The 26,719-nt window shown below is 38.2% G+C and overlaps 2 protein-coding genes and 1 long non-coding RNA gene across 5 annotated transcripts; all 3 read left to right on the forward strand.

Moving 5' to 3' along the window:
* The first annotated feature begins 1,022 nt into the window (after nt 1-1,022).
* On the forward strand, nt 1,023-5,907 carry LOC124376864. Of its 3 annotated transcripts, none has more exons than XR_006923926.1 (4): nt 1,023-2,922; nt 4,078-4,198; nt 4,803-4,919; nt 5,853-5,907. It is a non-coding gene; the product is annotated as an uncharacterized LOC124376864 (long non-coding RNA). The 3 variants fall into 3 exon arrangements; XR_006923927.1 differs by having other exon boundaries at nt 2,904-2,918; XR_006923928.1 differs by lacking the exon at nt 1,023-2,922 and adding an exon at nt 3,619-3,631.
* Nucleotides 5,908-18,570: 12,663 nt separating this feature from the next.
* LOC124377320 lies at nt 18,571-24,453 on the forward strand. Its single transcript, XM_046836746.1, has 8 exons — nt 18,571-18,625; nt 19,781-19,999; nt 20,453-20,533; nt 20,614-21,006; nt 21,261-21,366; nt 21,958-22,337; nt 22,738-22,934; nt 24,292-24,453. The coding sequence occupies exons 1-8, from the start codon at nt 18,601-18,603 to the stop codon at nt 24,451-24,453; spliced, it is 1,563 nt and encodes a 520-aa protein (XP_046692702.1). The 5' UTR covers nt 18,571-18,600.
* LOC124376816 lies at nt 23,772-26,235 on the forward strand. The gene is made up of 5 exons (XM_046836100.1): nt 23,772-24,567; nt 24,888-25,002; nt 25,190-25,462; nt 25,556-25,732; nt 25,935-26,235. The coding sequence occupies exons 1-5, from the start codon at nt 24,478-24,480 to the stop codon at nt 26,123-26,125; spliced, it is 846 nt and encodes a 281-aa protein (XP_046692056.1). The 5' UTR covers nt 23,772-24,477; the 3' UTR covers nt 26,126-26,235.
* The last annotated feature ends 484 nt before the right edge of the window (nt 26,236-26,719 follow it).

Genomic DNA, 26,719 nt, shown 5'->3' on the forward strand with positions numbered 1-26,719 from the left:
ATTTGCCCAAACTGTTAACTGATCTGAGTAAATGATGTTAAAATGACACAATACCATGCAAAAAGTTAAATGCATCAATATGGTGAATTTCAGGCTTTGTTGTGATTAATGTTTAGAATAATTAGTGGGGTCTTGAACACAGATCGATTATTAAATTCGTACTGGTTCACTCTGGACCACTGTAACATTAGTTTAAGTTACTTATAACGATGTTTTGTCTTTAAAAAGCGTTAGTGGAGCTAACACAGCAAGTGTTCGACTTGACTGCACAAACCGGAGCGTGCTTGACATAAAAATACCGTGAAAGCGATATGGGCGTAAATCCCAGGGGGGACGGTGGGAACATGTCTCCCCCCCATCCGAGGGTTGTGCCGCCCCAACAAAAGTTATTTAAAAAAATCGCCCTCTCTATTATATGTATTCTCTATTATATGAAAAATATATGTATACCTAAAATAATTGTGAATAATTGTGTAAGTAGGAAAAAAACAGCAAAAAATGCATTTAGAAACAGTTGAGTTCCCCCTCCCCTTCCTCACAGTGGTTTGACCCACTGCCTGCTTTCCCAGTTCATCTCACCTACTCTACACACTTTGTAGTGTCTACACGCATTGACACTAACACACCAAAGCCGTTTCCCATGCAGTGTTTTATTTGGGGCGACTTGGCATAATGTTAATTTAACATTAACACACAATTAGCATATTGTTTATCTGTGCATTTACTAAATAAGCACTGTGCTACATCCGAACTGACCCCACTGGATTTTTTGTAAAATCATTTTCTATTCTGTTCTTAAGTGTCTTAATTTGTAAATAAAATGTTAAACATTTTTTTAATTCCTTGTTTTTATTGTTGTGATTATTTTTTTTATGATAGTTTTACTTTATTTATGTAAAGCAGTTTGAATTACTATTGTAATTGACACAGTCTCCATGCTACAATAGTAATAATAGAAACAAAGTTTTTCACTGTGGGGACACTGTGTCTTTATACTGTAAGTACAATTTGACTGTATTATTTGTGTCCCCCTTCAAAAATTGCTCTTAAGAAATTTTATATTTATTGTCCCCCCCTACTGTTAAATGAAATTTACGCCCATGGGAAGAATACAGAGTTGTCTGCTCTCGAATTTGTTGGTCTGCACTGCACGGCTTCAGGTCAAGCACATCTCAGTTCGTAGTGTCTATGCGCATGCGTGAAGCGGAGCCGAGAGCTGGGGAGGGGTGGAGTCTGACTGACTTTCTAAACGGTGCAAAATGACGTTTATTATCTTTAATTTAATAACATAGCACATTTTTTTATTGATTAGAAATGATATAAATATGAACTTTTTTAATCACCTCTAACTATTTTACCTATATCACATTAAAATAATCTTTAGTATTATCACAATCTCCTCAGAGCTTTTCTCTGTGTATTGTATATACACGTTATAAAGGTAGTGAAAGAGAAAGAGACTCCACAGTGCTTTTACTGTTTCACCCTCCTGTTATCATGAGGACACTATATGGAGAAAACACGGGTGAAAATGGTTTGAAAAGTCATTATTTCCACATTTTAGTAGACAATTTCCTAGTTATCTGCTAATCGTTAACAATTTTCAGTTTTTTATAGGTGTTTATCTCTGAGGTAAACCAGTTCACTCTCCACACTTACCTTCTTTATATCGTGCCTGTCACTTTAATTACCACACAATCTTTCAGAAGTATACATTAAATAAAAACAACAGTAAAATGTGATTAATTTAAAACAAAACCTAATTTCTTACCGTGACAGAGAGGTCAGGTTATCCAGGTCAGGTGATCAGTGGTAGTGACTGATGACCGTTTTTTCAGAATCAGAAGGCGGGAACACAGGAGCCAATGGGAGGCGCTGTAAGCTGCACAAGCTATTTATTTTATTTATTTTTTAAACTAAATGTTATTTTTAACATATACATTTTTTGTTAATCTATTTATCGTATAAAACACGCAAAAAAAACATATAAATTGAATTTTTCATCAATTGAATAATTGAATGATAGATTTCTTTTGAGAAATATAGCTAAATTTAAGCCCAATTGTGGCCCATACAGGGCCCTCGAATAAACAAAATGGGCAACCTAACTGGGGCCCACAACCCTGACTAAGCTGGGGCCCACATTCAGCCCATCAAAGTGCCCACTCTGAACCCATTCCCACATGATGCCCATATAACCCAGATAAAACTAAAGACTTTAGATAAGAACTAAATCCCTGAACTTCTCAGACAGATGGAGAGAAAACAACCCATGAACACATCCGTACACGTGGGTGAAGTTCCATACAGGCAGGTTTTCTGCAGCACGTTTAGACATGTTCCACATATTACACACGCCATTAGGAACACGCTCACACACTCTGATCTTCTCCCTACACCACTTTCAGACCACAAACTAATCCCAGTCGAGTGCACACTAATAACAACAACACATAAGTTCCTACTGGCATTTCAGTCATAAACTTTACAGAAAAAAACATTCTATGAAAACTTCAAACACTTTTGGAAAGAATGGAAAAAAGAGAAGAAGAGGTTTGAATCTGTTGAATCTATGAGTCAGTGGTGGGAGATCGGGAAAGTGCATGTAAAGTGTATTGAGGCTTAAAGCACTTCTGGACGTCGCTCTGGACACGGGTGTCTGCTTGATGAATTGTCTTTTGTCAAAAAACAAAACTTGAAAAGATTTGGAGAAGAAACATTTAACTTAACTCGTCAAAGTGTCGGTTTAAAGTGTCGACTCAAAGAGTCGATTCAAAGAGTCGAGTCGGTTTTCCAAAAGAGAAAGTGTTCCTCATCCTCGACTCCATGTGGAGGAGCGGTTGGAAAAACGCAAAGATCTTTAACAGCAGCCAGAAGCGGTGAGATTCATGTCCAACAACATGCAGTGGTGAAGAAAAGTGGGTGAGTTTTTCCTAGAAACGACTTTCTATCGGAATAATGCGTTTGTGTTTTCTCTGTAATGGAGTTTGTGGAAAGACCGCAGGGAAACTGCGGCACAGCAGCCGAAATGGAGGACAACAGTTTCGGCCCAAATTCCTCAGTTGGATTTGATGATGTTCTGAGTTTATTGAGGAGGATCTGACATGAGAACACCGGGATTGTTTGGTTGTTCCAAGCTGATCCTGGAGTTGTTGTCATGGCTCAGGATGATTTCCCGTAAACAGGAGCAGATCATGCGTTTCTAAACGGAGGTGATACAGGAAATCATTCTGAGCCATGACTCAGAAAATCATCAAATCCACCTGGCTTAATGGCTGCACCCAAAGCCAGTAATTGACTTTGATTTAATTTGGTAATTGATTTTGTTATCGTGTAATTGTAAGTTACAGAAATAATTAAAGCTCACACTTGTCTTGCATATTTTTTGGCATGTTTTATTTTTGGGTAAAAATTGTGGAGACGCAATTAATGTCAGAATTAAATTCACAATTACTGAAATAAAGTCTTTGAGAAAATGGGTAAAACCCTAAATAATACAAATCCCACTGGCAGCCTTATTTCTGTATTTTTAACCACTGTAATGATGCAGTTATTTACAGATTCATTCCAAAACAGTGAAAAACAAAAAGAACTGCTGGATTCTTTATGGAAATACATGGATGTGATTATGGTACAATAACAGTGCATCAAATCTATTTGTATTCCAGTATTAAGTAAGATGGAATAAAAAGTACAGTAGTATAACTATATAAATAACTAATATATTGATCATTGCAAATTGTTTATAAATAATAATAGTAATAACATATAATATATAATAAATAATAATAATAATGCATTATAATGTACCGGTAATATTAAATAAAATGCTAATAGTATGTACTTTCAACCGCAATAGAATACAGACAAAAAAGAAAAGTAAATAATTGTACAATAATAAATGAGAATAATAATAAATTAAAGACTATATAATATCTCAATCATCTATTTATCTAGTTATTGTAAAAGTAATTTTTATCACTCTATTATTGTTATGTTGTTATATATGTTGTTTAGTAGCATTTGTTTATCAGCTGGTTTTAGAAAGATTTTGCATGTTGTTTTTGTGTTTTCTAGGAATGTGATTGATTCCAGCAGAAGAGATCGGCGTCTTCAGGACTCTGCGTGTACACGAGCATTGAAAAATGGAGATCCCTGATCAGGGTACAGATCATGTGACCTCACCCTCAAAAGACTGGTAACCTGCCATGTTCTAGTGTTTTACTAATGAACTGTTCATATCTGCAAATCTGGAGACATTTCTGAGATCTTCATTTCATATATAAACATCACCCTAAATACATTTATTACACAATTAAATACACGTCATTGTGCACAATTTATAAAACTCTCAAAACCAAGAGCCATAAACTCAATATCTAATTAAAGCTATAAGACACAAACAACATGGATAATCCTTATAATATGTGTTATAAATGAGTGTTTAAGCAGTACTGGAGATTCTCATTACTGACCTCAGTTCAGCTCCTTTTCAGCACAATCACAGAAAACCTTTAGAACATCACCTCAATTACAGGAACCAAATCAATAAGTGCTGTTTAACTCCAATCCAGCAGGAGCAGTTACAGTGGGCTGGAACTGTTTTCTACATCAACTACATACTATCAATTATAATCTTATCCAAACTAAATCTGTGTTTTTATCACCAGTTTTAAACCCGTGCTCCACTTCCTGCTCTACACCACCACTGCATAGCGACTTTTTCAATGCACTGGATTTTGTATCCTGATTTTAGCAACAATGAAATTCTGTCTCATGGCCATTTTTATAATTTTCTACAGTAAACTACAGAGAGAGAAATCACACTCACCAGTGCCCAGCTGTGTCTCCATGAAGAGTGATCAGTCTAAGGTGCAATCTTTGGTATTTAGCACTGGAATCTCCTCACCTGGACCAAGGTAACATCCCATAATAGTGAAAGTCACAGTTAATGGCTGCACTACACCGTCATTAGCAGCTGTTTAGATTTATATTATAGTTACTTGGTCTTTAGTGATTCTACAATACTTTCAGTAAATCCTTTAGATGAAAAAGTGTAAATATTTATTAAAGTCACAATCAATTACACGTAATGTCTTAAATCCTAAAATAAAAATACTAATATCAACAACAAAAAAGCTACAGGAAACATCTAAACACTACTAATTAAAGGTGTAAGCAGTATTTTTGGGGATCAGGAACCCTGATGTAGTGATCAGAATGTTCTGTAGATCTTAAGATTTTAGCAACAATGAAATTCATTTTTATAATTTTCTATAATTTTCTACAGTGAACTACAGAGAGAAAACAGAATTGATTCAGAATGAAAATCAGCATTTTCCTCAATCTAAACTCCCACTTCCCAAAACCATGTGAGCAGGTGGAAATCTTCATCAGAAGATGATGTGAGACGAGAGATCAAAATTTCAGCTTTCATTTCCTGAAAGTTTCAGTGCAGTGTTCTAAGTGATGTAACATCTAGTGTTGTACATCTAGATGTAAAGATCAGGAACTGAAAGCTGGAATTCTGATCTATTGTTTCATTTTTATCTTTTAATCTCAAATCCAAATGTCTTCAGTGTCGAGCAAAAACCAAGAGAACTGGACTTCCTGTTCCAATACTTTTGGAGGTTTGTGTTGGAAGAATAGAAAAGTAGGAAAAAGTGTGAAATGAAAACAGGAGCATATTTAATTCTCCAGGTGCACAATGTTGGAGTTGTTTTCAGCTCTGTGTTCTCCAAGTGTTCCTGCTCTCACTACAATTATTGTAGTACAATTTGTGTTCAGGTTTAGACTCCAGTATTAAAGTGAGGAACGTTGAGATCTTTAACACTTGTTGTTTTTGTTCCCAGTGTTCTACAGAAGGCAGGAGACAGAAGAGAGAAGATCATCATCACAGCTACAGGGTACGATCAAAACCAACACCATGACTGTGACACTGACACACTGCTATTCTAAAGCTCTCTGCTGTTAGTAACTACAGAGTGATTAGATGATAGAAAACCTCCAGCAGAATAAAGTAAATCCACAGTGAGAACATCATAAAGATCTATCTAACAGGAAAAATGTGAACTTCTACTCTAATCATTAGAGCCCATGTCTCACCATGTCTTCCTTCTTCACCCTGTCACAGACACGACCCAGAATCCACTGCTGCAGATGAATTCCAGAAGTTCAAGTTCAATCTGATGAAGTTTCAGTGTTTGAATGGATTGATGATAAAGCAGGAAAACCGAACACTCTTGAATGAGATCTACACAGAGCTCTACATCACAGAGGGAGACAGTGGAGACGTCAATAAAGAACATGAGGTGACACAGATTGAGGCAGCATCAAGGAGGAACACAACTGAGGACATACCTATTAAATGCAGTGACATCTTTAAACCCCTACCTGAACAAGATGAAGAACCCATCAGGAATGATCTGACAAAACCCTTATCTGAACAAGATGAAGAACCCATTAGGAACTGTCTGACTAAGTTCATATCTAAACAAAAGAAAACCATCAGGAGAGTACTGACAAAGTTCTTATTTAAACATGATGAAGAACCCATCAGGAATGTTCTGACAAAGCCCTTATCTGAACAAGATGAAGAACCCATCAGGAACATTCTGACAAAGGGAGTAGCTGGGATTGGAAAAACAGTCTCTGTGCAGAAGTTTGTTCTGGACTGGGCTGTAGGGAAAAGAAATCAGGACATCCACCTCATATTCCCACTTCCTTTCAGAGAGCTGAATTTGATGAAGGAGCAGAAACTGAGTCTGATGGAGCTCCTTCATGTGTTTTTTAAGGAGATGAAAGAAATTGACATTTCCAGGTTGGAGAAGGTTTTGTTCATTTTTGATGGTTTGGATGAGTGTCGTTTTCCTCTGGATTTCCAGAAGACAGTGAGAGTGTGTGATGTAACTGAATCAGCACCAGTGCATGTGCTGCTGATAAACCTGATCAAAGGAACCTGCTTCCTCTGCTCTCATCTGGATCACCTCCAGACCAGCAGCAGCTGATCAAATCCTCTGAGTGTGTCCATCGAGTCACAGAGGTACGAGGGTTCAATGACCCTCAGAAGGAGGAGTACTTCAGGAAGAGGATCAGTGATCAGAACCTGGCCAATAAGATCATCACACACCTGAAGTCATTAAGAAGCCTCTACATCATGTGCCACATCCCAGTGTTCTGCTGGATTTCAGCTGCTGTTCTAGAGAGAATGTTGGGTGAAGCAGAGTGGAGAGATCCCCAAGACTCTGACTCAAATGTACACACACTTCCTCATCATTCAGACCAACATCATAAGAGAGAAGTACCTACAGAAGCAGGAGAGCGATAAAGAAATGCTTCTCAAACTGGGAAAACTGGCTTTCCAGCAGCTGGAGAAACAAAACCTGATCTTCTATGAGGAAGACCTGAGAGAGTGTGACATTGATGTGACAGAAGCAGCAGTGTATTCAGGTGTGTGTACGCAGATCTTCAGAGAGGAGTTTGGGCTTCACCAGAGTAAAGTGTACTGCTTTGTTCATCTGAGCATTCAGGAACATCTCGCAGCTCTGTATGTGCACCTCACCTTCATGAAGGAGCAGAGAAATGTTCTTACACAGAATCAGGTCTGTAGGACACTTTCAGATGTTCACAGGAGTGCTGTAGATCAGGCTTTAAAAAGTCAGACTGGACATCTGGATCTTTTCCTCCGCTTTCTTCTGGGTCTCTCACTCGAGTCCAATCAGAAACTTCTACATTCCTTAGTAACACAGACAGGAAGTAGCTCCCAGAACAAAGAGGAAACAGTTCAGTACATCAAGAAGAAGATCAGTGAAGATCTTCATACAGAGAAATCCATCAATCTGTTCCACTGTCTGAATGAACTGGGTGATGATTCTCTAGTGGAGGAAATCCAGCAGTATCTGAAATCTGGAGCACAAAGTGAACTTTCTCCTTCACAGTGGTCTGCTCTGGTGTTTGTGTTACTGACCTCAGCACAGGATCTGGAGGAATTTGACCTGAATAAATACATCACTCCAGATAAGATCAGAGATGAGATTCTTGTGAGAGTGATGCCTGTGATTGCAGCATCCAGAAAAGCAATGTAAGTGAAGCTGAATGAAATTGTTCTACTGTTACAGTGTTGAGAACAAATCAAAGGTCTGAGCTGTTCAGATGAATCGAACTCTGCAGGACTCTTTAGACTTTTCCCTTTCTCCTCTTAAAAACCTTTTAGATCAGACTCTCTTACTTTCCCATTTGGATTCCCAGATCTCATCCTCCATGTTTATACAACGTGTGTGTGATGATGTTCCTCAGCTGAAACTCTCGCCAAGCCAAATCTGAACATCTCCGACTCTTAATTCTTATTATTCCACCATTTAATCATTGTGTTCAACTGATGTGTGTGATGTTGAAAGTGAGACGCTGCAGTGAAGCTTTGAGAACTTGTTTGATCTTCTGCATTTCTGTTTATTATCTTTTATTTCCTTCAGTATCAGATGCAATGAAATTGCAGGGAGAAGTGGAGAGGCTCTGACCTCAGTGCTCAACTCAGAAACCTCCAGTCTGAGAGAACTGCATCTGACTGTCAATACACTGGATCTGTCTGGAAATAAACTAGAAGACTCAGGAGTGAAGCGTCTCTCTGCTCTACTGGAGAATCCTGAGTGTAAAGTGAAGACACTGTGGTAAGATCATCTCTCTGAGAGACACAAGAACTCACTAAAAGCTGCAGTGAATTGTTGTATGCAGTGTTGTTTTTTAGGTGAAATTTGCTGTAGCAGTACAACATCCAGAACAAATATATCAGTAATGAAACTTCTCACTTCCACTAATCATGAATGCACTGAGATTTAGATCCATGTGTGAATAAAACTCCAGTTAAACAGAGAGAAAGAACCTGATTCATGACTTTGAACAGAAAGCAGCAATACCTTTACACCTCTTGTACACATAATGACAGGAATCTCAATCACAGCAATAATCATTGGTCAGGTTTAATATGATCTTGTGATTGGACAAGAGAAGGGAGACGGTCCACCATAACACACACATCATCTTCAAATCATCATCATTGCTTTTTCAACCTGTTTCTAGACGTCTTACCATATTATTCTTCATTGTCAGAGATTCCCCTCTGCTCCGTTTGCAGAATGATGAAGTGTGTGTCAGCTTGTATTGCTCTGGACTTCCCAGTTCCATTCTCTGTTTCTCAGAGCGACGTGTGTTTGTGCTGCTGCTCTCCTTCATCTCATCTTCTTTTACAACTTCTTTATTAAACTGCAAATGTTTAAGATCTTCTAAGAGTAAAAAATCCCACATTTACTTCTGTTTTTTCCTGCACATTTATTTAGGCATTAGTGCTGCTCTACTTCTAATCCCCTGCTGTGAACATGAGCTGAAATACACCTTACACTGCCACCTACTGGTCATTTACTGCAGTTTTCTTGTGTCAGCAGTCTGAGATGAATCAAAGTGCAGTACAAATATTTATCTCTATTAAATCATCTTTAAATTAATTTATTTTCATTGATAAATTATATATTTTTGATTTACTTTGTAAGTCCTGGAGAAATCTGCTGCAACTTATTTTACACAAATGAAATCTGTCCATTTTGTAGTCGGGCAACTCGCACTACATGACTGTCTAGACGAGGACTTCCATCAGTGTGTGTGACTGGTTCTCACACCAACACTGCAGGAACGAGGGAGAACACAAAGGATGTGTAATGTGTAGAAACTGAGAGAGTGAAGTGTGTGTCATTGTGTATCTGCAGGTTGTATAATTGTGGAGTATCAGATGAAGGCTGTGCTGCTCTCGCTTCAGCTCTGAGATCAAACCCCTCACACCTGAGAGATTTGGATCTGTCTTGGAATAAAGTAGGAGACTCAGGAGTGAAGTGTCTCTCTGCTGTACTGGAGAATCCTCACTGTAAACTGGAGATACTGAGGTAAGATAATCTCTCTGAGAGTCACATGACCTGCTCCTCAGTAACACACATTCTCTAATAGTGAGACTGAAGCAGAGCTTTTAGGTTCAGCATCCATGTTCTGAGGAGGAACTTTATACTTTTATTTTTTTAGTTTTATTTGTTAGTTTAAATTAGTGTTCTGTGTATTGTACACACACACACCATGCGGAACACGTTCACACACTCTGATCGTCTGCTTGATGCCGCAGATGAAAATGTAAACATTTTGTTTATGGCCCCAAATATACAAAGAGCAGGAAAGATACTCAGCTACTACTGAACTTTTTATTTTGGGAAGTGAAATGATCATATGATTGTGTAGAAAAGGAAGTGAAATGGAAAAGAATAAACTGAATTGGTGCAGTTTTTAGGGGTTTAATACAAACACGAGTAAAAATCCAGTTCGTAGATCAGCAGATGTTCAGGAACATGGAAACTTTTCAGTGCAAATGGGGAATAAATGAATGTATTTGTGATGTTGATCATGACGGCTTTCTGCAACTTAAAGTTTCACTTCAATCAAATGTTCCAGCTTTTCTAAATCTTTTTTACCTTTTAGCAATAAATAGACCTAAAAGTCATGATGATGATGTTTTATTCACACACTTTACCTCCCTTTTCCACTTTGTCTGATTTGTTTTCTGATTTGTTTGTGTTTTGCACTTCTTGGCCACCGTACACACTCTCTGTCTCTTTCCATCTCTCTCTCTCTCTCTCTCTCTCTCTCTCTCTCTCTCTCTCTCTCTCTCTCTCTCTCTCTCTCTCTTTCTCACACACAACGGATGTGTGATGTGTAGAAACTGAGAGAGTGAAGTGTGTGTCATTGTGTATCTGCAGGTTGGAGCATTGTGGCGTATCAGATGAAGGCTGTGCTGCTCTCGCTTCAGCTCTGAGATCAAACCCCTCACACCTGAGAGATCTGGATCTGTCTGTGAATAAAGTAGGAGACTCAGGAGTGAAGTGTCTCTCTGATCTGAAGTATGATGAACGTTACAAATTACAGACACTGAAGTGAGTAAAAATCTGTTTTATATAAACAAACTGAAACTGATGTAGTGATTAGTGTTCACTACATTAGCGTTATTTACTACATTAGCGTTATTTACTACATTAGTGTTATTTACTACATAGCGTTATTCAGCACATTAGCGTTATTTACTACATTAGCGTTGTATACTACATTAGCGTTATTTACTACATTAGCGTTATTTACTACATTAGCGTTATTTACTACATTAGCGTTGTATACTACATTAGCGTTATTCAGCACATTAGCGTTATTTACTACATGTGTTATTTACTACATTAGCGTTATTTACTACATTAGTTATTTGGGACATTAGTTATTTACTACATTAATTATTTAGGACATTAGTTATTTACTACATTAGCACTATTTACTACATTAGTTATTTAGGACATTAGTTATTTACTACATTAGTGGTATTTAGCACATTAGCATTATTTATTAGATGATGCTCATCTTTTATTGCCACAAAAATTGGATTTCCTGTAAGCAGTTGGTTTCCTCACTCGGACAGTGCTTTTATCTCTCCACCTCCACACCGTGTCTTCTATCATTCCTGTAAAATTCCCCTCAGCTTGTTCTTAAAGTCTGCACTTTAATATGCATGTAGAACAAGAGAGAAGCTCCACAGCAGTGATCTTTATTAAAAGCAGCAAAAACTCTACAGCCTGGGATTGGAGAAGTGCAGTGATGTAATGCAAATATCTGCTCATGTTCCTCTTCCATTTTCTGCACCTTCTCATTTGTTCTCACTAAATGTTCTACCAAAGATATTAAAAAGCATGAAGAAATGTTGAACGAAAAATGATACACTGAAATCAAATCCTGGTTTCCTTGAAGCAGAGATAATTACCTGCTGCTGATCATCAAACACCACCTTCTAGTTTTCTGTTTCTGATTCACTTCTTTCTCTTCTAGTGTTTAATGGTGATGAACAATTGTGTGTGAAGACTCCAGTGTTCCTGCATTTCCGTGTCTGCAAACCGAGAACACGTTTATCTACAGGATCTGAGGAGTTGATGTGAAAAAGCCCAGAGCAGAAGGAGTCCAAATCACATGTATTACTTTGTCCTTTAGTTAGTATTTAATAGAGTTTCTATCTTTATGCTACAGGATCAGACCCAATCCATTCTTTATTTTCTCTCTGATCTGATCTCCATTTCTTACTAGTATCAGGTGATCAACCCAGTATGGGATCAGTGCCATCTTTAGGGCACACACACTCTCTCTCTCTCTCTCTCTCTCTCTCTCTCTCTCTCTCTCTCTCTCTCTCTCTCTCTCTCACTCTCTCTCTCTCGCTCTCACATACACACAAACACCTGGATGTATATAATATGTATATGATGTTTTACATAAAATTTCCTACAAAAACACCCATAAAACTATAATCATTTTATATAAAGTTTAGAAGAAAAATAAATTAAGTTTTATTTACTCTTCTTTTTTATGACTGATGATTAAGTGAACACTCTAAATCAGGGGTGTCCAAACTACAGTTTTAATTGGCCCGCAGCAAATTCTGAAAATATAATTGAATATGGCCCGCACATGGCGCTTGAGCTCAACTCTGTTGCACTTCTCAGTTTCAACACTAGGTTGAAACTGAAAAGGTGAAAAGGTGCTTCTCCACTAAACAAAATTAAGCAAAGAAAAATATTTACCACGAGTCACCAGAAATGGCAGCACCGAAGAAACGCAAGATAGCAAGTGAGTGTAGAAGATTTCAAACACGGTGGGAAAATGAATATTTCTTTAAAGAAATCAACGGAAAGTGTGTCTGTTTGATTTGCAATGATGTTGCCGTGATGAAAGAGTATAATGTCCGTCGGCACTATGAGACCAAGCATCAGAGCTACGCATCGTACACAGGTGCCGAACGAGCACAGAAATTCAAGCAAATGGCAGCTAGCCTGCAAGCTCAACAACAGTTTTTTTTTCGTGCTAACAAAATACAGGAAAACGCCACAGCAGCAAGCTATGAATTCGCACAACTTATTGCCCAGCATGGCAAACCGTTCTCAGACGGTGATTTCATAAAGCAGTGCCTCATCAAAGTCACAGAAGTAATGTGCCCGGAAAAAGTGCAGGATTTCAACAACGTGAGCTTATCCAGAAATACAGTGGTGCGGAGAATCGAGGACTTGTCAGCTAACCTGAAACTTCAGCTGAGAGAGAAAGCTTGTGCTTTTGATTTTTACTCGATAGCATGCGATGAGAGCACAGACGCCACAGACACCGCACAGCTTTTAATTTTTTTTTTGCGGGGAGTCGATGATAATTTTTGCTGTACGGAGGAGCTGCTGATATGATGAGCCTAAAAGGCACAACGACGGGTGCAAATATTTTTGACGCTGTGTCAGAGGCAGTTGAAAAGATGGGGCTTAAATGGGACAAGCTCTGTGGAGTAACAACGGATGGAGCTCCGGCCATGACGGGTGAGCGCAAAGGAATGGCATCCATGGTGTGCATCAAGGTAAAAGAGAGCGGAGGTGAGGCTGTTAGGATGCACTGTATAATCCACCAAGAAGCACTGTGTGCCAAGACTGTCCAGCTGGGCGATGTGATGAACACTGTTGTAAAAACTGTCAACATAATTCGAGCTAGAGGACTGTACCACAGGGAATTTCAAGCTTTCTTATCTGACGTGGATGCTGAATACGGGGATGTACTCTACCACTCTGATGTGCGCTGGTTTAGCCGCGGCTCTTTGCTGCAGTGGTTTTATTCGCTGAGATCAGAAATCGACAAGTTTTTGAAAGAGAAGGGCCGACCTCTTCATAAACCGAGTGACCCTCTGTGGCTGGCAGACCTGGCATTTTTAGTTGATCTCACTCATCATCTGAATACACTGAACAAGAACCTACAAGGCAAAGAACAGCTAGTGTCACACCTGTATGCACATGAAAGCCTTCTGTGTAAAGCTCCGCCTGTTTGAGACACAACTACGAAGCTTTAATGCTGCACACTTCCCTGCGCTGTCTGAAATCAAGTCTGCTTTTCCAAAGGCAGACCTTTCTGCTAAAAAGGAGAAATATGCTTCTGTAATTACATCTCTCGTGACAGAATTCAACCAGCGTTTTCAAGATTTTTCTGTCATTGAAAACAAATCAAGCTGTTCTCGACCCCTTCCTGGTGGATGCAGAAGAAGTGGAGGAGAGTCTGCAGTTAGAACTGATTGAAATGCAATGTGATGATTCTCTGAAGAGTCAACATCAGCTTCTCTCCCTCCCTAACTTCTATCAGAGTTTGGATCATGCCAAGTTTCCTCTGATGAGACGTAACGCAAAAAGAATGATGAGCCTGTTCGGCTCAACATACATATGTGAACAAACATTTTCTCTGTTAAATCAGAACAAAAGCAGACTGAGATCCAGAATGACTGATAGCCATCTCTGTGAAGTCCTTCGTGTCTCAACCACCAAACTTTCTCCTGACATCCCAGCCATCCTTCAATCCAAAGGACAGCATCACTGCTCCCACTGAGAGCAATGTTCTTCACATTATAGGTGAGTTAGAAATACACACAGTAATCATGTGTCAATATGTCACCTCTTGTGTGTGGCCCGGGCCTTTGCTTATTTTTCTGTATTTGGCCCTCACCAAAAAAACTTTGGACACCCCTGCTCTAAATTATTACTGAATGCTGGTGAAATTAAAGAAACCACGTGATCAGCGTGTAGGATACAATGGGAGACAGGGGAAGACCTTTTAAAAAGTAGTTAATAAAGAAATAAAAGTGCATAATAAGCTGCAAAAATAATTAATAAATAAAATAAAATAAAGCCTTTTCACCTTTATGTGAAGAACGTGGTGGTACGGCTGTGGGGATTCTGGCCCAGGAACACGGTGACAGGTATCTCCCTGTTGTTTAACTTTCTAAATCTTTACACAACATAACACAAGGGTTTCCCTCGTGCTTGCGTGCAGTAGCTGATGGTTTGCTGAGCTGCGGCTCTGATGGTCCGGGATGCTGAGAAAACGGTGCTGTCACATCCTTTGATACTGAACACCTCACATCAGCTAACAGCTATTTTATACAACCTCAACACACAACATATGACAGCACAACGTAGATCTGGTTATGAAACCACACCCTCGAAGACAGAAAACTTCCCCATTAAGCCTCTTCTCAGCCGCATTCAGCTGTAGTAGTGCTGCGTGATCTGCTAGACTTTATAGATTTAGATGGTGTTGACGAGGCACATGATTGCCTTAAACACATTGAACAAGAGACCTCTTGTAGGTCTGATCTTTTGGATACGGCCCTGGAAGAGGGGGATTGTCTATATGTAGATGTTCATGTTCAAAACCTTTTGATGGTGTGTATTTATGTGGATATGCGGTTGTAAGATTACCTGATGTAATAGTTGAAGCTAAATCATTACCATACACATCTGCACACAGCTGCAGTGTTGGTGGCACTTACAAGAGCATGTCAGTTGTCTGAAGGTAAAGTAGTGACTATATACACTGATTCTAAGTCTGCTTATGGTGTTGTGCATGATTTTGCTAAAACATGGAAGCAAAGAGACTTAAAACAGCTGATGGAAAGCCCATAGCACATTTTAATCTCATAGACGACCTTTTAAATGCTGTTCAACTCCCTGCCAAAGTGGCCATAGTGAAGGTTAAAGGACATGCCGTAGGTGATTCAGAGGAAATTCAGGGAAACCCGTTAGCTGATAAAGTAGCTAAGGAAGCAGCAAAACAACCAGTAGATTTGGACACAATACATACAAACCCTGAGATCTCGATGATGTCACATATCTCCAATATACCAGACATTGACTTACTTCATACTTTAGAGTCAGCCTACTGAGGAGGACATCAAGTATTGGGCTTCTAAACAATGTAAATCAGATTCTGCTGCTATCATTAGAGATGTAGATAAAAAATTGCTCTGCCTAAACTAGCTTTAATAGTGTTGGTGAAGCATTACCATGGGATGTCACACATTAGCATAGCTAAAGTCATACAGGCTATAAACACATTATACTGTATTGCTGATGTAGCTAAAACCAGAGGTGGCAAAAGTACACACATCCTTTACTTCAGTAGAAGTGCAGATACTCATCTTTTAAAATACTCGGGGAAAAATTGAAGTACTGATTATACTTTTATACTCAAGTGAAAGTAAATAAGTTTTGACTCTGACATGTACTTCAGTAAAAAGTAGTTATTACTTCTACCTGTTTTAGTGTCACGCTGGTCACTGAACCTCACATCATATTAATATTAGAGCTGTTAATCAAATTAAATATTTAATCACACATTTCTATCTGTTCTAAATGTACCATATATTAATACTTCCTGTTTTTAATACTTTAAGCAACATGGACATGGAGAAATATGGATGCAACATAGAGCATGAAGACAAAAAAATCTTGTAAATGTTTTAAAGTAATAATGATGGTTTAAATGACGTAAATCATCAGGACACCAAACGGAACCTTTGCTATGTTTCCACACGGACAGTTAATGAGGTGATACCAGAGAAACTGCACCTCCTCAAGTCAAGAAGCTTTTATCATAATGTAACCCTGTTAAAAATATGACCTAAATAATAATAAATAGTTAAAAGATGCATAAATAAGTTTGAAAAGTTAAGTGATTCATTTAATGAAGTTTATTCATCAGAATTAAAAATGTTAAAAATGTTAAAACAGCAATTTAACGTTCAAAGATTAAAAGTATGCAGACAGAAAATTCAGTTCACTACCCCTAAAGAGAGTGAAACACAATTTATTTTTATTTTTATTTCTTGAATATTTTATACTTACCTCAATATTGAGAACCTGCAGGGTATATTTTCTTGTTTTACATTTTCATGGTTCTGTATATTTCATGTGTATTGCATACAGTAAATAGACGGCCTTTTGTATTTAAAGTAACTGTCTCTGGTGTAGTGATTTTTGCTCCCCCACTCCTTAGAACCTAGAACTGGTCCAGTAGCGCAGACAGTGGTGTGATACCGGTGCTACAACATTGCTACAATAATTATACTGATTTATGGTCTGTAATGGTTTTATGGGATTTATGGTATAAATCATACCGATTACAGAATCAGAGAATATCTGTTGAGTTTTCTGCACATATATTTATTATGTCTGTGAGGTAAATATTCACTGATATTTAGGTTGTTTTATTGATGTTTGTGAAGCGAGATGACATGGCAGAGAGCGCCCCCTGTCGGTTCACTTTATTTTACAAAAAGACAGCATTTTGCTGTTATTATAAGTGAATACAAATACAATTACACATTTTACAGATTTGAATGATGTATTGTTTTTATCTGTACGATCAATAAAGTAATTTAAGTTTGTTTCTCCATTATGAGGAAAACGCCACCCAGATGGTTATTTGTGTAAAACATGGCGGATTTGGTGTTTGATTTGAGACTTGGTGCAGAAGAAATTTTACTGATTAAAAATATTTTTCTCTGGAGTTTATTTATTTATTTTATATCTAATTAAAGAAAGGATGTCATGAATAAATGTTTTGCTGAAGATTTTATTTTGCCTCTTTTATATTTATTTATTTATTTATGTATTCATATTTTTTTATAAAAATGGTAAAACAGAAATGAGCGCTGAATTGATAACGCGTTAATAAAATTTTGTGCCGTTTAAAAGAATTAGCGTTTGCCTAATATATATATATATATATATATATATATATATATATATATATATATATATATATATATATATACATATACATACATACACACACACACACACAGTCCCTGACAAAAGTCTTGTCGCTTGTGTACAAATTGACCTGAAGTGCCGCTGAAATATATTTTTAATCAAGATTTTTTTACAAGAAATGGCTCATTTTAATCCCAACAACTTTTGTAATAATGTTTCAGTGCAAAACGAAACTGTCAAAAAGTATTCTAATATTCACAGCTTGGTAAAGCCCATTGAGTCAATTTTTGTAAAGACATAAGTGTTGTCGCCTTGTCATATGAGCTTCACCTGTGACTAATAATGGATTAATAAGGTCTCAGGTGTGTATAAGAAGAACCCCAGTACACTAGACCTTCACATCAACTGCAACTAGACCACTGCAAACATGCCTAAGATTCACCCTGAGATTAAAGTTTTGATTATCAAGAGGCTGAAGAGCAGGGGGGTATTCAAGAACAAAACGTTCTCACTCCCAACTCGTCACATATGGACGCTTGGGCAGGATCCCCTGTAGTCACATTTTGACGCACTGGGTATCCCTTTAGCGTAGTTTTTCAACGTGCAGGGAATCCCATAGACTTCTGGAGATCTCTGAACCGAAACCTGCGGCGTTGAATTTTGACGTGTTGGGGAATCAGACTGCAGTCCGTTTTGTGTTATGAACTGGATCGGGACTACGATAAATAAGAATAAAAAACAATAGCTTGCTATAAATTAATTATGGCAGGGCTACTCAATCCAGGTCATGGTTTTTATTTTCCACATTTTCTATCTCTAAAACTGCCTCTTTCTCACCAACTACCTGCATGTCTTCCCTCACCATGTTTATTTGTTTATTTATTTATTTATAAGGATTTATTAATTAATTAATTTATTTATTTATGTATTAATAAATTCATCAGTGGCGCTGACGTCATTGTATGAGGATCCCATGCTCCATTGTGATTTTCCACTCGGTAAGTAGAACAGTTCATTAATATAGATGGGAACAATCCCTACAATTTACGGAACAAAAATTTTTCAATCAGATGTAGAAGTTGTGTTCAGAAGCTGTAGAAGTGAAAGGAAGCAGTTTGGTGATGCAGTAAATCACAGCAGACATTATAAAATATAACTTGCTGCACCAAATGTGTAGTAGCAGGCTAAGATAGATCATTACATTCAAGTTTCTTTCTTTGTTTTTCCACATTTAATCATGCAAGGAAATAGAGGAGATTGTGTGATATTTGGAAATTGTGTGTTTTAAGTTACCAAAATGACAGTAGCACTTTAATACTTTAACCATTTATAAATGTATAGATGAGTAACAGGGTTGCCAGATAGGTGTGTTTTCCAGTAATTGTTCACAAATCCACACAAACATCTCTAGTAAATACACCATTCTTAGCAATAACAATACAAACTAATGTCGACAATTAATTAATTATAAAAAACCAACAATAATGTGGAGCTTCACATATTTACAATATAATAAAGCAAATTAAGGGTTCTTGTCTAAAGAAGGTTAGCTTGTAACTACGTTGTAAACTATTTTCTGTCTGTCATTTGGCACATCAGAAATATCAAAATCCCACCTGTCTAATCCCATTTCATCCCACATAGTACAATTTAAAACCATCACAAACTGCCCAATCTGCCAACACTGATGAAGAAAAAATTGGTAAAAATGTAAGGTGTTCAATTCTGAATTCTAAATCTTTCTTTTTTCTCTCGTCAGGTCTTTCAGATTTGCCAGCTTCCAACATCATTCTTTTATTTTAATACCCTCACCACACACACACACACACACACACACACACACACACACACACACAAAATAACAAAAGGCCCTTTAAGAGCCACGTCTGTCTTGTTAACCTGCTCTCTCTCTCTCTCCTCTCACTCTCTCTCTCACTCTCTCTCTCTCTCTCTCTCTCTCTCTCTCCTCTCTCTCTCTCTCTCTCACTCTCTCACTCTCCCTCACTCTCTCTCTCTCTCTCTCTCTCTCTCTCTCTCTCCTCTCTCTCTCTCTCCTCTCTCTCTCTCTCTCACTGTTTACATCTGTTGTTGTTGTTGTATCTGTCCGTCTTTCTGTTTGTTTCTGTTTCTGCCCCTCACCATGAGTGATTCAGAACTACAAGAACAGTTTATGCTGCTGGATAACCTGGTTGAGCATCAAGAAATCAATGATGAGCTCCAAAGTCTTGATGACGTACTTCAAGAGCTGCAGGGAGAGGAGGAAGCAGCACCAGTAAAAACACCTGGACCAAGGGTACATTGGAGAAAAAGAGACAGTGATGGAAACATTGTCTATGCAAGACCAAGATCAAGCAGGAATCAGTCAAACGAGGGTCAGTATAATTTTTCATACAAGATATATTGAATATTTGGATTGTTTAGGCACTTATGAATGTATCAAACAAGGAATATGATGGAAACAATCAAACCAGAAGCACTGATTTTTAACATAAAAATAAATTGAATAAAGAAAAGTATAAAGAAGTATAAGCTTCACTAAATGATTGGTGCTGTCAGTGGCTAACCAGCTTGTTTTTTTATGATCTGCTTCTACCGCAAGCATGTTTATTTGTTTTCCTCATCTATTTGACACCTTATAGACGGATAACTGCAAGCAATTGAACTGTCTACATTTGGGTTTGGGAAATAAAAAGTCTGCTCGTCCTCTCGACTAAATGTTAAACAGTTAGCTTGGACCATTTTACACTGGTAATAAGGGAGATCAAATTGTGGGACAAGTTGTAAATGTTCTGAATGTTGTTCTTTATTGTTTTTATGTGGTACAGCTGATCACATTCGGAAAACTGATCTTCACATCAGTGCTCCTGACACTAACTGTGATGTGACCTTTTCTCCAGAGACTGTTGGTGTGTACTTTATTCTCTAAATGACATAATATATATATAATGTGTGTATGTGTGTGTTTAATATTCCATACTATTTTAACAGTGTTTCATGCAAGATCTCCAGCACTCACTGAGCGATTCTTTAGATGATGATGCATCAGCTCTTGGAACCTCAAGAGATCCTCTCTTAGTTTCCTCAAACTGGAGTACAAGACAAAGTCTTATTTCAGAGAAGTGGAGGGCAGAGAGACCCCGCCTGGTGAACACGGCTGTGGCACGAGAAAATGTGCTAACACACATCTGCCAACTGTGTGGAAGCAATCCAGCTGCTGTCCGGTGTTGTGACTGTCGACCACGCCCCTTCTTTTGTGCTGAATGTGATGTCATCATGCACACCAGACATGTTCTCCATAACCGAGATGCCATGACTCCTGGATTCTACCAGCCATTGCCTCCAACTACTTGTGTTGTAGATACGGCTCTTTCCCATTGTGGTAAGTATTGTTTGTGTCTGGACAACATAAATATTATTCTAGGAATTGTTAGTCCTCATAAGCTTTACTATTTAAATATGCCTTTTTGTCTCTTGTTGTTTGATATTAAATTTATGTGGATACTTCGTGTCAGTTAGCTTTTTGAGCATCTCTGTATACTTTTTCAGCAGTGTACTTCAATACCATAGAATAGTTCCAATGTTATATTACTCAGTCAATCCAAATTATCTTGATTCATGTGTGATCTTGTTCAGTGCGCCATGTGCCTGTGGAGGTTCCTGACAAAATTTGCGGTTGTTCACCAGAGTCATTGAGGGTCAGCCCAGGGAAGACTGTTGCTGTGATCACAATGAATGATAAGTGTGTGAAGATAAAAATCTATACATGCTCTACCTCCATAAGTTTGGCACAGGTCTGTATGTAAGATCTACTTTTGAGTAATGTTTAACAAGTATACAAAATCATGTAAAAAAAAAAAAAAAAAAAGTTTAAATATTCCAAAACCTGATTAATCACTTCAGGTTTACATTAAAGTGGAAATGTTTTTGATTTTTTTCAGGACGATAAGATCTAAGCATGCCTGAGTTGAGTTGTGAGGCATGCCAAGCCACTTGGGCTGCTGGAGTGGTCGAGCTATGGTCGAGCATGCGTACGCAGCGACCGGCAGCAGTGGGTAGCATGTTCGTTTTGTTTGTAGTTTTTCTCTTTTTTTTTTTTTTTTTTTTTTTCCGGTTAAGTAGTTTGTTTTAGTTTTAGTTTGTTTTTTGTACTGATTAAACATCTACATCTTTGATATCAAACATCCACTCTGGGCTGTTAAGGCGCGTCAAAACTCAGCGACATGGATCCGACATTGTTCCTGTTTTTGGCGTCCGTATGGCACCTGGGATCACTCTGGCCGATTCAATACTCCAAAGACTATCTGCTAACATTTGAAAAATCTGTGATCAGCGGACCACCAGTGGACGTGATCATACCTGATCTGGAGGAATTAGACGGTCTCAGGAAAGGCGATCACTTCAGAACTCCAGAACAGAGGCCAAGGAGGCGAGGAAGAAGAGGCGGGGTGCGGGAGCGTATGAGACAACAACATCCGTCTCGCATTCCCCTGCCTTCAATTATCCTGTCCAACGCCCGTTCTCTCCGTAATAAAACTGACGAACTCCAGGCTCTTGTTCGCCATCAGCACGCATTTAAAGACGCCTGTATTCTGGCCTTTTCAGAGACCTGGCTCGGGGAAAGGGACGCTGACGGTGATTTAGTTATAGACGGGTTTGGGATCCCGTTTCGCACCGACAGAACGTCCACGACTACCGGGAAATCATGCGGAGGTGGAATATGCGCGTACATAAATGAACGCTGGTGTAAAAATGTTATAGTGAGAGAGAGACTTTGCACCAAGGACGTGAGCTGCTTTCTTTGTCCATGCGCCTATGTATTTGCCACGAGAATTCCCACAGATTTTCGTTACTGTCGTTACGTTCATCCAAAGGCGAATGAAGAAAACGCCTCAGAGCTCATCTTTCAGTCTGTGCATAAACTTCAGTCTTTATCTCCTGATGCTCCTAACCTGGTTTTAGGTGATTTTAATCATTGCTCATTGGACAAATCTCTCAGGAGCTTTTATCAGTACGCTTCCTGCCCCACTAGGAAAAATTTGGATTTTGGACAAGTGTTATGGGTCCATCAAAAATGCATATAAATCAATTTCATTCCCCCCTCTTGGCTCAGCTGACCATAACTGTGTGTACTTGGTTCCATCCTATCGGACATGTCTTCAGAGGGGGAAGGTGACAACTAGAAACATCAAAGTGTGGTCGGAAGAGGCCACCCTCACCCTCCAGGGCTGTCTGGAGAGCACAGACTGGGAGGTGTTCACTGAATCCTCTAGAGACATTCACGAACTCACTGATGTGGTCAGTTCATGGGTAACTTACTGTGAGGACATTGTTGTTCCTGTAAAGACTGTCAGAACCTACCCAAATAGTAAACCTTGGGCAAGTAGACAACTTAAAGTCCTACTAAATAAAAAGAAACAGGCTTTTAAACAGGGAGATTCTACTGAGCTAATGTCTGTTCATAAGGAAATTAAAAGGGAAATCAGGAGAGCTAAATTATCTTATAAAAGAAAATTAGAAGACATGCTTAGCAACAATAATATGGGTTCAGCAAGGGATAGTATCAGGTCTATGGTCGGTTTGACTGACAATGTAAAGAAAAGGGTCTCATTAGATGGGTTCACCTCTGATCTGGTCCTGGCACAAGAGCTAAACAAATTTTACTCCAGATTCGATGTGCATTTTTTCAATAATGAAATAATGACGCTGAGAAATACATCACTGGAATCAAAACAATGTTTTTCCCCTTTTTTTGATGAATATTCTGTTGTTAAAACTTTTAAACACTGTAAAATAAGAACAAGTGCTGGTCCAGATAATATCAGTAGTCGATTACTCTCCAACTGTGCTGTACAATTAGGCCCGATTTTTAATTATATTTTTAATTTATCCTTGTCTCAACAGAAGGTGCCTAATCTGTGGAAACAGTCTACTATAGTCCCTGTTGGTAAATCTAAACATCCCAAATCATTAAATGACTTTAGGCCTATAGCCCTGACTTCATTAGTGATGAAGTCACTGGAAAAACTGATCAAAGCTGAACTGCTGAAAACTGAACACCGAATGGATCCCCTGCAGTTTGCGTACAGGACCAAGAGAGGTGTTCAGGATGCCGCCATAACTCTGTTGAATTACATCTGTAAGCACCTTGACAGTCCAAACAACCATGTCAGATTGATGTTTGTTGATTTTTCATCTGCCTTCAACACTATTCAGCCTCATCTACTAATTCAGAGACTAAGGGATAACTTTGGTCTAGAAAGTAGTATTGTTGGCTGGATCTTGGACTTTCTTACAGGCAGAACGCAAAGAGTCAGAGTAAATGGCAAATTTTCTGATCTATCTGTAACATCTACTGGTTCACCACAAGGGTGCGTTCTTTTTTTGCTTTTCCCCTGTACCTGCAAAAACGGCTGGCTGGTAGGCAAATCACTTTTTTTTTTTATAGATGTGACCTGCAAATATTGGCCTTACCTCCAAAGAATTGCAAACAGCTGCCCAGAGCTCTAGCACCTTCTTAACAAGAAGCCCTTTCTTTCAGTATTCCATGCCAAAGCCCATGATTTTAAGTGCGAAGTAGGTGAACTTTGCTATGAGATTAATAAAATCTGCAAATAAATATCAAAACTTTCTCAGCATTATATTATTATTTTTCATTCCTAATCAGGTGAAATGGAGTGGAGCATATCAGGATGGGGCTGGTTTAACACTAGGAGAGGAGGTGGAACAGTGCAATGCTTTCCTCTCCAGGATTGCAGTGACCACAAAACACATGTCTAAAGCAGTCTTCTACTGCACTTGTCACATCATTACAGGGGGAATATGGTAACATGATATTTTCTGTGTTTGCAGGATGCACAGACATGCTGACTCTCATGGCCATGCGCTGGAATCAACAAAGCTCAACAACTTGGCCACCGCACTGAGCCGCCGATATCAGAAGGTAAGATAGAATCAGTAGAATTAGTTCTAGATGCTCAGTAATAAATGTCATTCATTTCTGAAGCTGTACAGGGTTATTCAAAACGAATGAACCGATATCATGACTCATTGCTTCAGTTCTCAAGCATCGTCATGGAATGAGTCAGTGACCGTGAATTATCTAAGTTGATTGTGAATTTAATACTTGTGACATGGCTGGAGTTTTCTTTTCTTTTCTTTAATAAAATATTGCGTAATGAAATTGGTTAATTCTTTTTAAATAACACTGTATATTGAAGATTTGTTTGTTTTTATACTATCTGTGATTTCTTGTCATTTCAGACCATGAAAGCTCTGCAAAGCCAGTTGCAAAACCTAGAGTCCATGAAAGTCGACCTGACAGTGACAGAGAGCCAATTGGAAGACTGGGTTAATGATGTAAAGGAGTGGGCAGACGGTGAGAAAATGACTAGTGTGTGTGTGTGTGTGTGTGTGTGTGTGTGTGTGTGTGTGTGTGTGTGTGTGTGTGTGTGTATGTATATATATATATATATATATATAATATATGTATGTATGTATGTTACTAGTAATACATTTAGTTGTAATTAATTGTAATTGTTACTCCTGTTGTAATTTCTTCTCAGCAACAACAACAACCACCACAAATGATGTTGATGCTTTGGCCAGCAGAATTGAGGTGCTGGTGGCGAGTATCAAGAGGCATTCCCAGCGTCTCTATAAAGATATAGATGGCAACAAAGGTCGTGCCAGGATCCGCCGCAAGATCAGGGAAGAGAAGGGGATCCTGACATCAGTTGTGGAGAAATACAACATAATGGTTCCAAAAACAGAAACTCTGTGCTTGGAAACCATTTTGTCTGGTGAGACAGCTTGGCCATGGCAGCTACCACACAGTGGTATGTACACTAGTCTTCTGACAATTCTTTTATATAATGACACAATGCCACAAATGTCACTCTGCAACCCCAATTTTTTCTTATGCATTCCAGACACTGTTGATTTAAGGACAAAAAGAAAGGCATTCGACGACATCATGTCACTAAGGCGACTTCAGGAGGAGCAGAAAATTGTTGTTGCAGAGATGAATCAACATTGGAAATATCTTTCAACTCGTGCTGAGACCCTCCGAGAACTGTCCTGCTTGTTTGCCAGTGAGAGTCTGAAAAGTAAGAATTTGTAATATATGGCACAAACATAAGCATAAACGAATATTGCCCCAAAATATGACTAGTGCATATTTTTATAACTACATAGGACATGTCCTGTCTAATCATTAAAGTAAAAAGCCCTAACACACATACACAACAATGATGATTGTTTATAAGGTTTCTAATGGAGGCTTAATGTTATTTTGTTCTTCTTTTTAAGATTCACAATGTGGCCTAAGTGAAGAAGGTTTGAAAGGTCTGCAGAGCATCATCCACAGAAAGCAATGTAAAATCAGAGATATGAGGGTACAAGCAAGAGACTGTTACCTGCATGTTTTGTCTGGAGCAGAGAACATCAACTTTTTAAACAAACTGTCAGCTGATGACTATGACAGTGAAAGTGACTTTTAAAATTCTGATGATGAACTGTAATGTAAAAACCTTTTTTTTCTTGACAGTGAACCAGTGACCTTAACCCTGAATCTAAAGTGTGTAATAAAATCTGCTTTTTTGTAATTTTATAAATATAACCAAAGTGTAGTCTCTTTTTTCACATACATAGAAATACAAGCATTCAGTGATGGAAATGAAGTGTGTTATTGTAAGGCTAAGTACTGTACTGTACTGTACTAAAGTATAGATTTCAGGTACTTGTACTCTAGATGATTTGTTACTTCTCATGGCTCTTTGTAGTTGTAAAGTATTAGGCTGCAAAATACTTTTTACTGAGCTTATAAAATACCACATTTTGGTATGAATAAACTACTCAGTAGTGTACACATATAGAATAAATACAGCCAAAAGAATTAGTTAATATGCATAGAAAAAACATATTTGCCAACAAAGATTTATAACTAGTTAGATTTGTAACTTAAAAAAATAATAATAAATTAGATACAGTTGTCTATACAAAATAGTTGAAAATGACCTCCACCAACTACAACACTAAATAATAGTTTATTCACTTGAATGGCAGTAAAAATAACCTAGGAGCCTGAGAAATGT

This window comes from Silurus meridionalis, chromosome 23 (assembly GCF_014805685.1).
Source record: "Silurus meridionalis isolate SWU-2019-XX chromosome 23, ASM1480568v1, whole genome shotgun sequence".
In the NCBI taxonomy this organism is placed as follows: domain Eukaryota; kingdom Metazoa; phylum Chordata; class Actinopteri; order Siluriformes; family Siluridae; genus Silurus; species Silurus meridionalis.

Bases quoted from the DNA above. Each gene is read 5' to 3' on its own strand.
- LOC124377320 (XM_046836746.1), top strand. From the start codon at position 18,601: ATGCTCCATTGTGATTTTCCACTCG. The intron at 18,626-19,780 runs GTAAGTAGAACA...TGAGTGATTCAG, and splicing joins CCATTGTGATTTTCCACTCG to AACTACAAGAACAGTTTATG. The intron at 20,534-20,613 runs GTGTGTACTTTA...TACTATTTTAAC, and splicing joins CTTTTCTCCAGAGACTGTTG to AGTGTTTCATGCAAGATCTC.
- LOC124376816 (XM_046836100.1), top strand. From the start codon at position 24,478: ATGCACAGACATGCTGACTCTCATGGCCATGCGCTGGAATCAACAAAG. The intron at 25,003-25,189 runs GTGAGAAAATGA...ATTTCTTCTCAG, and splicing joins TGTAAAGGAGTGGGCAGACG to CAACAACAACAACCACCACA. The intron at 25,463-25,555 runs GTATGTACACTA...TATGCATTCCAG, and splicing joins ATGGCAGCTACCACACAGTG to ACACTGTTGATTTAAGGACA.